The sequence below is a fragment of the Nestor notabilis genome, unplaced genomic scaffold (assembly GCF_000696875.1).
Source record: "Nestor notabilis isolate BGI_N333 unplaced genomic scaffold, ASM69687v1 scaffold18464, whole genome shotgun sequence".
In the NCBI taxonomy this organism is placed as follows: Eukaryota; Metazoa; Chordata; class Aves; order Psittaciformes; family Psittacidae; genus Nestor; species Nestor notabilis.
Window position 1 is genome coordinate 54,089 of NW_009927293.1, and position 17,147 is coordinate 71,235.

Below are 17,147 nucleotides of genomic sequence, written 5' to 3' on the forward strand. Positions count from 1 at the left end.
AGGCAGTTCAGTAACAAAGGTAAAATACAAACCACTACTGCTACCAATAATAATGATAAGAGGAATAACAAGGGGAGAGGACACAACTGCTCACCACCCGCCAACCGATGCCCAGCCCGACCCGAGCAGCGATCTGGGCCTTCTGGGTAACTCTCCCCATTTTATATACTGGGCATGACGTGCTGTGGTATGGAATACCCCTTTGGCCAGTTTGGGTCAGGTGTCCTGTCTCTGCTTCCTCCTGGCTTCCCCTCCTCCCTGGCAGAGCATGAGACTGAGAAAGTCCTTGGTCAGAGTAAACGTTATTTAGCAACAGCTAAAAACATCGGTGTTATCAGCGTTGTTCCCAGACTGAAAGTTAAAAACACAGCACTGCACCAGCTACTGAGAAGGAGAAAAAATGACTGCTGTACTGAACCCAGGACAAAGCACCAAGAAGAAAGCAAGGTGGATGCCTACACATTCAGCCATTATTGCCAGCTGGTGATCTGCATGAAGAATTAAGGGTTAGCAAATTCATTAAGTGTACTTTAAGTACCTTCAACACCTAAGCTCAGCTTGGATAAAAATGCTCTCTACTACTGTAGCATACTGAGCCTTCAGGTGCCTGAAAATAACTGCAGAAAAGGTGCTATACACACATTCATGGTAAGCCCCAAACAACTGAGGAAAAAGAGAGGCAAGATCCATAAAGAACCAAATTGTTGTACTCATTTACCAGTAGAAGCACAAATATATGAAGTCTCTAAACAGCAAAGACTTTCAAGAAAAGTTGTACTGGTGAACAGAACAGGCAGCACAGTCAGAAACCATGCATCTCAAGTACCTTCACTGTGTACGAAGAATCAAAGCATTAGGCAGGATTTATAAAGTTTTTAGCTTTATTATGAATGGACCTAGAGCGAGACCTGGATTTCTTCTCCCTAGATGATGGTGGAAATTTGGTCACTTGAATCTGAGGCTCAGGAAAAGAGTCAAAGATGAATTTTTAATATTTTCTTGGGAATACCTTTCTCAATCTGTACTTGGAAGTCCCAATACAGAGAATACTCAGATGGAATAAAAACTCCATCCAGATAAAACAGGAAGTTGATACTTCACCTCAGAGAGCATAAAGCCCAAAATTTTGTTAAAGAATTCCTAGGTGTGGAAGCTATACTGTTCCATCACGGTCAAAAGTTGAGCTCACAACAAAAACTGGTGTTTAAGTAACATGGAAACATTTTTAAATTACGGAAAATCAAAGAGAATATTAAATAAAACAGAAGGTCCAGTGAATCTTCACTGCTTATGCCATGCCCGTAAGTCCAACAGTGACTAAGTGAACAAGTTTCTAGTTCAAAGATTGCACAGCTAGACACTCAAAATATGCAGAAGAGCATCTGGTGGTACATATTGGATGACAATGTGTGAATGCAGAATTAATTCATTCACCTCTAATTTATGCCTTTTGATTTCTTCAAAACTTACTCCCATACAAATTACTTAGACTTCAGGGATAATAATTTTTATATAGGAGTGTATTATTATTTAACTATATATTCCACAAACATGTACATATATTGAAGACCATGTTCAGCTTGATGAACACTTTTGGATGGAAAGTCATCTCTTTTAAGTGGTACCATAATGTCCCCAAACTATATTCTCATACCTTTGCATAAGCTGTAGTTTTGATGAACCACTGTTTGAGGTATTTCTGTTCCACTTTTGCTCCTGAACGCCATGAGCAACCATTGTCATCCACCTGTTCATTAGCTAGAACAGTTTGATCCACTGGATCCCAATTCACCAAGGCCTAAAAAATGTTACATGAAGAAATAACATCTTCAGCAGCTATTTCAAACTTTTCAGGTATCAAAAGAATTACCCAGAAACAGTCCTCAGGCCACTGAATTTTCTACATTTTTCATAACATCCATTTAAACTTTTTACACTTCGCCTACCTTTTATCTGTGGCCTACCAGTAACATCACACCAGATTTCATAAAAGGCTACTGAAAATTCATTGGGAAATTACAAGCAATCAATATATTCCACTATTACAGATCTATTTTCTAGAATTTCAGAAAACACAGCTTCTTCAGCAATGATACAACACATTATGAAATAGGCTCTAAAGTATCGATCTTTTCATTTACAATCTTATGAAAAAAAACCCACACAAAGTCAAAATGTCACAAGTAATGAGAGATAAATCAGATAATAATAAGTAGTAATAAAATGCCAGTTGCTTAGAGAACAATTAGCATAAGCTTGTATTAAATTGGCTATGACTTAAAGTTGAGAACCCCCTCCCTGTTTCTATTTTTATGATATTGGATCAAATTTATGACTGAAATTTTAGAAGGTAACTGATTTAAATGAATATAATTATTTAGCACAACATATTCTCATGGTTCATAACTGCAAGATTTATCTAAATAAGTCACTCGAAACATAAAGCAAATACGCATTTAAGAAATCCATAGCTGAAAGGTCTTGTCTGTGAATTTTTGAAGTTGCATTTTGTTCCTCCCATCTCTCCGTCTTTTGACTAATATCCAGAACTTGGATATGACATTAAATCCTTAGTTCCTACTTGTACCTCTCACAAGCAACTTTTTGACAATGACAGCCTCTGAAAGTATGGCACTAGGAAGCTGCTAAATGCCATCTACACAAAGACAGCATCATGCAAAAGGGTATTGAGCACACTGATTATTTAATCTACTACACCAGCGTAAACCATATACTTTCAAGATAGGATTCATCTTGTCTAATTTCAGTAGCTATACCTATTTATAGCATTAATATCTCTCTACAGGTTTGGTGTGTATGGTTCCACTACAGTCTACAGCTACCTAATAAAAAAAAATAGAGTAGGCAGCTATTAATCTCAACCCCAGTGAGACACCCAAATCTGCCAGGTCAATAGCCTCTACACTATATTGACTAGCTCAGTATTATAGGAAGAAGAGAATGGATTTTGCTATGGTGAATAAAGATGCCCTCTGTGGATGCTGCAGCACCCAGACATTGTTAGTTATCAGTAACTACAGCACCCAGACACACTGAGTCTGTGTCTCCCTGCCAGACACACGTACTCCTGGAACAGAGCATTAACTACAATAATGCTCTACATGCATTATTCTTATTGCCTGTAAGTAAGGCTATGACTTATCTCCTTGTACCCAAAATGAAGTTGTAATACAGGAGACTTCAAGCTGTGCAAAAGTACCACCTAAGATACATTACAGATATGCTGACAAGCTGGGATAAATATATGCTTTAAGTATATATGACTGTTTGAAGAGACCCAGGGTTATGGGCTATCCCTGCCATCTGTTTCTGCCAAAAACATCTGGCTCATACCCACCAGAGATTACATTCCCTGTAGGTTGACAGATACTGATTTAAGTCCTCAAACTGATTCTTCACTTTAAGAGAGACTTCACTAGCACCCAAACACCTCAAGGATCCCACAATACTTGAAGCCTGTGTGCAAATTTGTATATCATCAATGATATACATTCATTCTACTGAAGCAGCAAGGCTTGTGCTTTCCAGATTCACTTGGGATCACTCGTCACGCGAACAACTTTACAGATACAAAATAAGCCTGTTACGGTAAACCTAAGGGGTTAATTTTCTATTACAAACACAAAAAATAATTGCAGAGAAAAAAAAATCCAACCAAATCCAGCATGTTAGGACATGGGAAATATTGAATCTTTTTGCTGGTTACCATTTACGATGTCTGAATACACCCCTGCCTATGAAAATAGAAGTAGCTTGGTAACACCCTTCTATTCCTTCACCATCAGCTTCTTTTGCTGGGTTCAGAGAAAAATTAGAGTACATCCCTGATTATATCCTATCAGGTTTCCTGGTTTCTATGGAATATAAATGAAATGTCAAGGCCTACTTAAGAAACTTTAATTTGATTTTAAGTTAGAAACATTCACTAAATTTCAGCTTTGTTAGGGCACAGCCATTCAGGTGTTTTGGAACTGCACTGCCTTGGCTATGCAGACAGATCTTTGGAATGCTTATTCAACATCTTTCTTTCACCTCCTCCTTAAGAAGTTAACTGAACCCTTCCCTTTTCAGATAGCCTGATATATGTTATTTACAAAATATTATAAGGTAAGTAATTTCTTAATGTACTGCTAACAAATAAAGAGCTGTGATGGTATTTAACTTCTAATATTTCATATTTTAGAGATCACAAATAGGCTCCAGGAATTAGATGGAGCACATAATCTCCAGCTATCCTATCCAAACCTATCAATTTTGAGACTGTATCACAGTAATGTTATACAGTTAAATAATCCCACTGCTGAAGAGACTCCTAATGATCACATTATCCTGTATGTTTTCATGGAAGGGAAGTTAAGATCAAGTAAAATCTGTACTAAAGCCATGAAATAAGCTAACAGAGCTATATTTGGATCCTGCACTTCAATACAAATCACCAACAATAAATATTTCTGATTTGACTTGCTACAATGCTCATTCATGTTAGTTACATATAAAATTCAGTTACATGTAAAATTCATCCTATTTTGCAAAGATTTAAAACCAACAGAGGACAATCCACTTAATGAATGTGAATGGATGATCCAGAAGTGAGCCATTGACATAAGTGATTTGAATTAGTGCACCTGCAAAGTATGGTCAAAGTTTGTACCTACCTCTTTTTGATACACTATCCCGGCTTCAAAAAGCTTAAGAAAGAGATACTGTGTCCATTTGTAGTACTCTGGTAAGCAAGTGGTCACTTCCTGTAGAAATGAAGTAAAATAAAAATTCCTGAGACTATTCTTACTATTTTCTTACAGCATTTTAACTTAAACAATTAACTCAGAAGTGTATAACCTGCCCCCGCAGAGAAAACATATATGTTAGTGTAGGTATTTATGTATAGCAACCATTTGTGTAATGTTTATAACAACTGATATTCACCTGTACACAAAATCAGAGAACATGGGTTTTGGGGGGGTTTGATGCGCAAAGAGAAGTTTCCCTGCTAACATGGAATCTAAAACCCGTGTAAAATCAATGCAGATATAGATATAAGAACAGAAGATGAGTAGAAATAATCACAGCTGCCTCACATGAAAAACATAGCAGAACTGTCTGGATGGTTGGACTAGATGACCTTTGAAGGTCCCTTCCAACCCAAACTGTTCTGTGATTCTAAAACTAGAAAGAAGTCACCTTAGCCAGGCTGCCTTTCCTCTGTTGCTCAGCAGTGGAAAGCAGGAACAGATCCTGTCAACTGCTGAGAGGCAGCTTGGAGCAGGCTGCAGAGAACAAGCAGACCAGAGGAGCCTGCAGCTGAGGCAGTACATACATGAGTAGGGAAGAACAGCTCTGAAGAACCCAGGCTCCTGACAGAGTGTGTGGAGCAGACAGAGTGGAGTATGGGGTAAGACTCTAAACTTCGGAGGTGAAAGATTTGCAAAGGATATAGAATCATAGAATAAACTAGGTTGGGAAAGACTTTCAAGATCATCCTTTAAGTCCAACCATTACCCAGCACTGCCAAGGCCACCACTAACCCATGTCACCAAGGGCTTTGTCTACACAGCTTGTGAACACTTGCAGGGACAGTGACTCCATCACTGCCCTGGGCAGCCTGTTCCAATGTCTGACCATCCTCTCTGTGAAGAAATCCAATAGAGATCTAAGGTAGGAGAACAAGTTCACTCCAGCATATATTTGCTAAGTACTACGCTCTAACATAATGAAAGAGCACATTTAGGCAACACCAATGAAATGAAATTAAAAACAAACTCCCATTTTGTATAACATTAGACTAACCCATATAAAAAGTGTTTTTCTTTCATTTTTCAACCTGCACTAGTGGATTTGTTTGCACGGTCACAGTATTTTGTAAGCCACTGACTTAGTGCCACACAAGTATAGAATAATAATAAAAACACTCCTAACCTCAAAGTGTTCCTTTTAAGATAAGTACGTGCAAAGATGCTTGAGTTAGCCCAGAAGCATTATAGCTGAGGCAGTAAGATGCTCTGCCCAGCCTCATTGCCCTTGCAGGGAAGAGGCTTTATCAGCCTGGAAAATTCACTTTGCTGCAGCTTAGCCATTCTGCTTCCAAAGGGAGTTCTTTCATGGCTAGCTCAAACATCTGTGCATTTGGAGATCACATAATACAGATATATTTCAGGCATCATACAGTTTTTGCAATGAATAAACATATCTATTTCTAATGGTTACCATTCAGGTCACTCTTACACCAGCTAATAAGGCAGGCTTTCTAGGTAGAATAAAACTTAACTCATAGCTAACTTCCCAGACTTTTGTGTTTTGGGGAACACTTTTTACCTTTCCAAAACCCTAACTATGTGCCTCTATTTCAGTTACACAACTGCTTAAATGGGGCAGTTGTAGAACAAAGCCGTTTTCACAAGTATGCAGAAATGAAAGTTCATTAGCCAGAACAGGGTTTACTAGAAAAGTAAAGGAAGCCTCAAAGAAAAGGCACAGACTTGACATGTGACTTTTCTTTATGTACTTATTCAGTACTGCCAATTCTCAACCTCTTCTTCTGAATGGAAAAGTTAAACAAAAGTCAATTTTCATGAAAGGCGTTGTGGTTTAAGCAATCTGCAACATTCAACTCCTATTATGTGTTCCAACTATTATGAGTTCCAACTATTCAACTGTATTATGTGTTCCATAATACTGTCCACAAGTATGATTTCAGTATTGAAATATTGCTGTATTACACATACAGAAAATCTGAGATACTAAAAGTTTTAAATGTAAGAAAATAATTGTCAAGAATGTGTGCAGTGACCCTTCCACAACAAATCTTTTCTTTTCAGAGCAATCGTTTGGCTACCAAGAAAACTAAAATCTTACTAAAAAATCTTGACATATATATGACATGTTAAAATAAGGTTTTTTAGATGTAAGATATGCAAATAAACAACTTCACCCTCAAGATTAAAGAAAACAGATGGCAGGTCTCAGGCTGCCAGAAAACCGATCCTTTTCCTTTTCAGATCTACAATACTGCCATAAAAATCTAAGACTAGCATCTCCATCACTCTATTCAGAATCATATTAAGGTGATAAGCAACAGTTATTGCTGAGAAGATAAAGGTAGTAACTGACTTTGATATTGTAAATGCAGTAACTTTACAATTGCTTAATAATTGATTTCTATCTTGAAAATTACACTAGCTTATGTCTGATTACATTAGCTTGTGTTTGGTAAGGTTTTAAGATGAACATCTGATTCTCAGGCACTAGTGTTTTTAGATAAAATTTGTATTTTCCAAAATGGTCATGACAGGAACACCTACAAAAATGCAGGCTTCTGCTCCAAATTCAGAATAACAGAACCAAACCACCATTTCAAGTTACTAGCTTTCAACCCTTGAGTATAATATGCACATTGAAAAAAGCACTCCTCAAAACATACACATCTTAAACATGCTGCTTTTATATATATTTATTTAGACTACTGTCTAACTTCTAAGACAGAACACTGCCACTTTGAAAGAGCTGAAAAAGCATCCCAAATGCAAAAGTGAAATTAAAGATTCTCCTAAACCTTGACATTCTCAGGTGGTACCACTATCGCCAAAGTGAAAGAAATTTGATAAAAAGCTTGAGAGAAGATCTTTTTTACAGTTTAACAACTTAAACTGGTTGCTTTCAAAGGCTTCTATATTGTCACAAGTAAAATGGTGACATTCAATGCTTTTCCATGTTCCATCACACAATAAAACAAAGCAGAATACATTAGAAAATAAAATCTTACCCTTTCCCATGTAAAAGACAGACCTAGTGCATCAAACTGTTCTCTCATGTGTTGGATATTACTGCAAAATAATAATACGAAATTAACTTATTTCTGGTGTGATTTATAATCAGGTGCTTATAAAGTTACGAGAAATCAAAAGCACTAATCAGCCACTATTATCTTACTAGATGTCAAACTCAAGGAACTGTCCGAATACTCATATTAAATAATACTTTTTGACGTCTCTAGTGTATTCTAGTTCAATTTCAATGCTGTGTATTATACAAAACAACAATTCTTTTTCTCTTGATCTGAGCATAACTGAAAAGCAAATACAGCACCACAGTTTGAGAGAAACATTCCTGAAGCAGCACTTCTCATTATTTTTAATTATCTTTACTGCAGTTGACCCTCTGAAATCTTCACAATGCAGTAGGCTGTACTTACACTGTCACCTTAATCCTGATCTATTCTGGCAGTGCTATCCTAGCTGTATTTTACTTCAGCTCTGGTAACTGTGTGGGTATGGGATGAGCTGAATCAGCTTTTCCCTCAACTGAAGACATGCCCTACACAGGGTGCTCCAAAAGAACCTCCCTAGTTTTCTTGCTTCCTTCTGATCAACAGGCTGATCAAACCAATACCGTGGTTGCAAAAACAGCAGAGCCAATGCAAAGGAGGTGGTGGGAACATATGTCCTGGGAGGTGACACGGAAGCCCTAAACTTCTGGTGGCAGCACGGCCATGAACTCAAGTCAACTGCAAAACTGTAAGGATAGAGCTTGCCCCAGATGGATTATATTAGAATGTAAAATAGGATACATCAGAACATACAGTGAAGCTTTAGCTTGAAAGTGTACTAAACAGTTTACCAAAATACCCACAATTACACTAGTAATTGTGGGTATTAATTAGTGACCTGGTGTGAATTCATTCACATACTTGAAAATTGCTTAAAATTTCTTATGGACTTTTAACTTTCTACTAAAAGGCATAATATCAGTTAAAGTATCATCTATTCTCCCATGGTGGCTAATTCGACAGTCATGAAGCCAAGCATTTAATTCTGATCCAGAACAAACTTGCATTGCTGAATAACTGTAATCGAGTAATGCAAGTATCCAGCATTAATAGCCATAGAGCTCCAGTGACACCAGAAAAGGCCTGCTGTACACCTCTCCTGGTATGGGTACCAGGAAATCCTCTTATGGACTCACAGCTTCCACTGGGAGAAGCCATCCTTTCAGCAGTCCTGCTTACATTAAAGTCCCATTCAAAATGAGCTGTGCCAATAAGAAAAAATTCAAACTTCAGTGTACTTTCACCAAAATTCTGCCACTATATTATCTCTTAATAACTGAAGTTTCTGTATTTTCTATAAGTAACTCAAGTCTTCAATGTGGTTTACGGGTTGCTTTTTTTTTTTCCTGAACTTTGAGAATGTAAGAAGTAATAGGCAATTTGAGCACTTTAAATCACCTCTCGAGAAAATCAGGATGCTCTGAAATTTGATTGCTCAATCCTGAAACAACTGAGCTGAAAGGCTTACAGTGTGCCCCCTTTTACAGGAGTGGCTGACTCTGCACCTGGGATGACTAAAGCACATGAGATTGCTACAAAACCATCGCAGCTTCATGTTCAGTTCAGTCATCCCTGTTGCAGGCATGAGAAACATTCAGGACAGGGGCAGCGGAGAAAACAGGAGACAGCAGTTACTACAGAGGTCAGAATTTAAACTGCCTGTGTGGTGAACCAACCCCCTTCCTGAGCACAATCAGAAATGAAAAAGTATGTAAATAATTTTCCTATTTGGATGTTTCTATAATCAGTCCCAACAGTGACGTGCTAACTATTCTCAGTCTGTTGTTGCAATATTGTTATCTAACTTAAAACTAGACTATCACTCTCTTCAGTACAAGGGATATTTTCAGTGCAAATTTTTCTTCCATTAGAGAACACCTTGTACTTGTAACTACTACTTGAACTGCTTTCCATGTATGGACCAATGCACACTCATTTACAAGAAACGACAAAAACAGGAGAGCACAGAAAGTAGCAGAAAAGAATCAGCTCAGGCTGTGCCCTGCCACATGCTGGTTTTGGTATGATCTAGACAAACTGCTAAGATGAGACAGGCTGAGCTGATACAGTTCTTTGCTATTACACAGTCTCTAACCCAGATGCTCACTGCTTTTCTTTTGAGGCAATTCAACTCAGTCAGCTGTGCACCGTGACCTTGCAGACTCTCTCGAAAGGAAAAACACAGGAGGTTTTTGTGTCTTGATAGTAACTGGTTCTTGCACATATTCTTATCTAAACCATACATAAAGGAAATTTTAAATAAGCATAACTAACTCAGAATTTCTGTGTGATGCACATATGCATTCTCCCTAAATTAAATCAGTTGTCATCCTATTTCAGTTGGAAAAGTATCTTGATGTGGGACCAGAAGCACTAGCAAAGAAGGAAATGGATCAAGATCCAGAATGCTACCACAGCCAGATTACTGCATCCAGAGCACAACAAAGGGCTTCATTTAAGATTGATTTCTGAGTCATTTATAGAAACTATTAATTTTAAAGAATACTAGGGGAACATGACACTGAATTCTACTTATCACTTTCCAAGACCCACTCTCAAATGTAAACTATCTTTTTCCCATTTTGCATGGTACTGAAACTGCTAATAAATCTAACCACACAGCTCAATTTTCAACTGTGTGTTCTACACTAAGATTTACCTCACCATAATAAAATTCTGATTTATTTCTTACTCGCTGATTTGGGTGTCTGGGAAACGTCACTCTTTCAATATTCTATGTTTTTACAATTTAAAATTCATTGAGATTAAAACCTTAAAAATCATCCTGATGCATTTATTTTTCAAAACAGATTCATAGAATCATAGAATAGTTAGGGTTGGAAAGGACCTTAAGATCATCTAGTTCCAACCCCCCTGCCATGAGCAGGGACACACTAAACTATGTCGCCCACGGCTCTGTCCCCTGCCATGCCAAAATGCCTCAGCTCCAGGTGGAGACGGGAAGGAGGCCGAGTTGGGGCTGCACACATGAAGTTCCCGTGGATCTAACCTAAAGTCCCCCTGTTTAAGTTTAAAGCCACTACCCCTTGTCCTACCACTAGAGTCCCTAATGAAGAGTCCCTCCCCAGCATCCTTGTAGGCCCCCTTCAGATAATGGAAGGCTGCTACAAGGTCTCCACGCAGCCTTCTCTTTTCCAGGCTGAACAGCCCCAACTTTCTCAGCCTGTCTTCATACGGGAGGTGCTCCAGTCCTCTTATCATCCCCGTGGCCCTCCTCTGGACTTGCTCCAACAGCTCCATGTCCTTTTTATGTTGACGACACCAGAACTGCAAAGTCCCACAAAATACTGGTAAACAATCCTGCTTCTTTCTCTCTTGGCTTTCTTCTATACTTCTACACTGGTTTTGCTCTGTTCTGTTGGCTTATGGGGTTCACAGTACAGGTATTCACAGTGGAAATATTGTGTTACTTAAGTTCATTACAAATTACCTTTGTGTCCAGCTTGCAGGGTGAAGCCCATGTTCAACTGCAGCATTTTCTGCTGGTAAACCGAATGCGTCCCATCCCATTGGATTAATCACCTGTCAGCAAAAAGGAAATATACAATCACACAGGTCTCCAAATAACGAACAGTGGTTTGCAGCCAAATAAATGGTGTTGAAAGAGATATATCTCTTTCCTATGTAAGTGCATATTATTTCGAAAAATACTCCAGCAATTCAGCAAGTATTCAAAAAACCTGTTGAATAGCCAAGAAAAGAAAGGCCAGTACTTCAGATGCTGTCCTTAAACACATACATATTCGATATGTGACAAAAAAGATCCCATTTCTTACACCTCCAAAAGTGCTATAAATTCAATAATTACAATTAAAGTTACACAAGTTTCACAACAGAAAAAGGTGATTGAGCAACATTTTACAGGTTGTAAGAAATTAAAACTTTTACCTCTTAAAAATGTATTTATATAAAGCACTTGTTCTTTGGTTGCATGTAAGCAAACAAGCACTAACAAAGCAAGGCCAGCAATACTAATCTCATCGTATTATGATGTTAAAAATCTGTCCATTTCAGAAGCACAAGACTCCTTTTGTCACTGGTTTGAATTATTTTTATTCTTCTTTGCCACATCCTTCCAATCTTCTGTCTTCAACGGATTATTTCATTAAAAATATTTTATAGACATGTTTATAAAGGTGCCCTAGGCACCAACTCAGTGTGGAAACAACAGGATTTAACAGATGTGACTCTTCAGCATTCTCATTTTCAATACTGAGCTAAAACAAAACTCTGCTGGTGCAGTTAACAAAACCAGAAGTATTAACCTGTGGCCAACTGTGATTCAAGCCAGGGCCCATGCACAGCACATCTGTGATGTATAAATCTAACTGAAATCAGAATGCTATTGTCTCTTAGAAGTTTTTCTTATTATAAGACAGACTATTGTTCCTGATATCACAGTGTCAGGAAATATGACTCCTTAACTACCTACTTTCCCACGTTACAAGAGTTACATGGAAAATCTCATTTGGAGCCTAAACCACTTGTGAACACCCTGTTGAAGCACACACACCTCTCCCTCCTCCCACCAGTAATCAAAACTATTGGTATAAAAGAGAAAAAAAGGTAAACTTTACATGAACTACAAATCTCAACAGAATTTTTTTAAGGGCACACTGAAATACTAGTTTCTGCAGTTCAGCTCTTTTTCACCACTACTATTGCTGGTGACCTGTTTCTGGACAGAAACAATGAAACAAAGCAGATTCTTTTTTTCCATGTATAATACCTATTTTCTCTTATTTGAACCCCCTTTGTTTAGACAAATGCCCTATGCTTGCATCCCTACAAATGCCTTCTTCTACAACAAACTGATGCACATTAAGTGAGATTAATTTTTGTAACATTTGGCTTCTGAAGATCCCCCGGGCGCAGATAAACAGCCAAAAGCAAAACACAGTCTCATTTCTCACGCTCATGAGCAAAAGGATGTGGGAAGAACAGCTTCATTACCAGGTCTGGACTCCACAAAAGGGCTGACTGATGCTCCAGACAGCTCATGTGCAAGCATTGATGGTACAGTGGTAAAATGTCTGCACAAGTTACGTGCTCACATAGATCTTCCCAATTCTAGCATGTATATTAAAAATATCATGCAGTGTATTCACTTATCACATTTGAAAGGCAGGTCAATCGAACAATAATTCTTCAAGTTAAAGGACTGAAGAAGTACAGTAATGCAAGTTTCAATCAGAAACCTGAATGTAAAGAGACATTAAAAATACCCTCAAATGAATCTCCAGGACAGATCTATTTATGTAGTTGCTATAGAGATGAACATAACATGGACAGTGGTTTAGAAAATCATTTCAAGTTTATCGTCTCTTTTACTACACCTACATGATGTCATGTGTGACATGACCCTGGTCATCTCTTCCAATACCTAAAGGCATCTGCAAAAAAGCTGTAAAGAGACTTTTTACAAGGGCATATAAGGACAGGACAAGGGGGAATTGTTTTAAACTGAAACAGAAGATTTAGATTAGATGTCAGGAAGAAATTCTTTACTATGAGGTGCTGAGACACTGGCACAGGTTGCCTGGAGAACCTGTGGCTGCCCCCATCCCTGGCAGTGCTCAAAGTCATGTTAGACAGTGCTTGGAACAACCTGGTCTAGTGGAAGGTGTCCCTGCCTGTGGCAGGGGGTTGGAACTGGATGAGTTTTAAGGTCCCTTCCAACCCAAACCATTCTGCGATTCTGTAATTCTATGATCTGACTTGTAGCAATCATGACAAAAGGTTTCCCTCCCAGCTGGCACAGAAGTGCAGGACATCCCTCAGAATCTGACAAAGGACATCAACTAGCTCTCAGGAGCAGAAGAGGTGAAAGGAGTTGACTTCTGCAGTGCCTCAGTTTTCTCTTGCCAGCCACACATTTCCCCCACCACAGTCTCACCCAGATGGCAGCAGAATCTTCAGTCTCATCAACACTATGCTGACCATCAATAGACTCAGGTAGCTGATACAGCATCACTTCTATCATTGGAGATAACATAACAAAGCATTATCAACAGCAAGTTCTGAACACCGCCTGCTTTTAAAAAGTCTGAAATGTCAATACTCAAAGCTCCACAAGTCATTTACCTATGCATCTGTAGCATACATTCCAGCTAAACCTTCACCTTCATGGATTTTGAAAATACTAATTTCCTGACCAATTATGATATTAAAACACAAAAACCCCACCCAGTCCTACAGCTGATCTTTTCTTACCTGCATCCCTCTCATTTTCTGGAATCGAGCTATTGCATCACTGATGGTGTAGACACGAACGTGGCCCATGTGAAGCTTTCCAGAAGGATATGGGAACATAGAAAGCACATAAAATTTTGGTCTTGATTTCTAGAAAGAAATTTTAGAAAGTTGTAACCACATGAGTTTGCATTTCACTTGAATAAATACAAGTGCACGTTATAAACTACAGGGTACCATGAAGAGAAACAAGGTTCTGCTGGAATCTTCATCAGATCAAATTCTTTAGGGATGGAGATAGAGATATTTTACCAGACTTGCTGTCATCTCATATATTCATATGGCACTTGAAAATTATGGTTTTAATCAATTTTACTCAACAAAAGATTAGTTAACATAATTGGCAGCATAACAAAACACCAATCCCTACCATAGCATCTGTAATTGATTACCTATGTGCTCTTAATCTGTCTCACCAAAATAGGAAAACATGACAGATGATATTCTTTAAATGCAGTTTAAATAAGTGTTTGACTTTGTATTTACAACAAACATGGAGCTTGCTCCTGGCCAGCTGCTTTTTATCAGCTGAACTGCAGTAACTCACTGAGTGACTAACTCGATCATGAACATCCACTGAAGTGAAACCGTTCGGCTCCACTACATATGCTCAGCTCCAAAGAAGTAATACAAGCAGTATCTTGCATAGTGAAAGTAAAAATTTCATTTAGCTAGGTTTGAGTAAATTGACAGAAGTTACACAGAAATCAAATGTTATTTCTCTCAAATAACTTATTCCTAATGCATCTTGATTACCATTGAATTTATCACCAATACATGCTTGAAAAGTTCCTACAGTATTTTTCTTACATTAATAATGAGGAAAAAAAGGGCAACTTTTAGTATTTTGAAAAGAAGTCTATTTATGTTTACCAAATATTCCTTTTCTATCGCTTTTCTCCAATTCTAGCAAAATCAGAAATAATCTGAAAACTTCACTGCAGCACTATACACTATCTGCCTCTTAATACAAGATGTTATTAAATCTATTTCAACTGTAAGGATAAAACAAAAGTACCATTAAAAATACAATTTACACTTATCAGATGTGTGATATACAATACCTATGCATTTGTGTATTGTCAGATATTACAGACAGAAGCTTAAATTAATGCTTTCCCTGCTACTCTATGCATGTACACTATTTTCATCTCAGTTCTCCTCCTCAGAAAAAGCAAACCCCTTTTCTGTCTTTGACACTTAGATATGTCAGGTTTTTTTGGAGAAGAAGCATACTTTAGGAAAGAACAAACAAAGACAAAGGGAGGCACAAAAATGTTTTTATACGTATGTGACTGAGCACAATTGCAAAAGCAAGAAGAGTCAGAGACCAGGATTACCATTGTTTTCAAGATTTTTTTATTGCATGGGAAAGCTTTTTCTTTCCTGCAAGTCACTTACTATTCCTAAGACACTGTAAACCACAAAATATCCTTAAAAAATGATCTTCCCTTAATATGGATTTTAATGGATCACAGTGTGAAGTGTAATAGAGTTGGCATAGCCACTAGGAACAGCATCTTGAGAAAACTGTTTACAGAAGTTACAAACATAGATGTTTCATTTAATACTTTAAATAATTAATTCCTAAATGTGGTATACTAAATGAAGAATTGATTACTTCAACACTTCCTAAATTTAGAGGTTCATACTTTGCTTATAATCGTGGTTTTCCCCAACTTTTTTTATTTTTCCTCCTATTACATCAACTGTTTTTAACAATCTACTATCATATAAAAGTATTTTCCCCTGAAACATAATATACATATTATCAGAAGCCGACTGTAATAAGTAAGTTTCAAATAACTTCATTCCGAAAAAACAAAAATACCAAACGTGATTTCCAGATGTCGCATAATGCTTACATCAGTTTCTGAAATTCTGCAGAACTGATCCTTTATTCGTGGGAGCCACCAATTTTCAACTCTTTTCCTCGTCTCCAACCCATAGCTTTTTTCCCATTTCCCCGTCTCACTGTAAATAGTTCTGACACAAGCAGGAACCAATCTTCTCTGCCATTTAATTAATCCCAGAAAGCCATTTAGTTGTCTCTTCAAACATGAGGAACAAGCACCAACTCTCTGACAAACCGACTGCATTCTTAAGGTTATGATATCTGAAAAAGACAAAAATACGTATTTTAGTCTCAATATATAACAGAAATTCACTGCTTCGTATGATTACACAGAAATTTGGTAGCTGTGAAACATATTTTAGCTTCATTTAGATTACTTGGCTGTTTTCCATGGTATGTGCATTTTATTACCATGTGTTTGAATTATAAAAGCATTTACTTTTTTAGCCCAGATAATTAACTGTGCCCCTTGCATGGAACAAAACTGTTCCGTTAAATGTTTTCTAAAATAAGAGTCTAATCTTGCGTTCAATCTCCCATAAGAGCAGGATCAGTTAGTTGAAGGTGCTCAGCTGCCTGAACAGAAGATGGCTAACAGGGTGTTAGTAAAAATTTGGAATGAAATAGGGAGAAGAGTAAATCGCATGAAATTATCCTGTAAAACTACTGAACTTGTCATCACTGAAGAGAGATGGGGGAGGATGACTGTAATTAGATTTCAACTAGATATTCTAAACTGACTTTTGCTAAGGTTTCCTCTTTCAACTAAAAAAAAAACCAAACAACCAAACAAACCCAGTTATAAGAACTCCTCAAATGCTTCAGAGCGAGTCTTCTGAAATGAAACTACTCGGATGTGAGAAAGATCAAACAGCCAAACATTTGGCATCTGTCTCAGTGAGATATTTGCTGATTTTATTTCCTACAGTAGGAAATATAGCATTAAACAAACGCCAACCCCTACTCTGAGATTTCTTCCTCATCTTCACCCCTAATTTCTTTAAAAATATTAGTAATAATAAAAAAATAGTTTCTTTTTTATACCAGTGTTTTCTTTCCCCTATGGTTTGGGTTTCTTTTCAATTTTTGGCCTATACGTTTGACTTTTGTACCAAGCCTCCTATTTCAGTCAGCTAATAAATCTTTCTTGCGGAGTTACATCACCAGATCTCTGTG

At 37.6% G+C, this 17,147-nt stretch overlaps 1 protein-coding gene across 1 annotated transcript in view; it reads right to left on the reverse strand.

Annotated features, from left to right (window-relative positions):
* Positions 1–16,226, reverse strand: part of LARS2 (leucyl-tRNA synthetase 2, mitochondrial) — a 62,071-nt gene extending 45,845 nt beyond the window's left edge. Inside the window, exons 1-6 of the mRNA XM_010014006.1 lie at positions 15,982–16,226; positions 14,078–14,206; positions 11,295–11,386; positions 7,781–7,841; positions 4,677–4,766; positions 1,655–1,798 (exon numbers count right to left, since the gene is read on the reverse strand). Coding sequence (XP_010012308.1) covers positions 1,655–1,798; positions 4,677–4,766; positions 7,781–7,841; positions 11,295–11,386; positions 14,078–14,206; positions 15,982–16,215 — 750 coding nt within the window. The 5' untranslated portion in view covers positions 16,216–16,226. The remainder of the gene's footprint in view (positions 1–1,654; positions 1,799–4,676; positions 4,767–7,780; positions 7,842–11,294; positions 11,387–14,077; positions 14,207–15,981) is intronic.
* Positions 16,227–17,147: the final 921 nt, after the last annotated feature.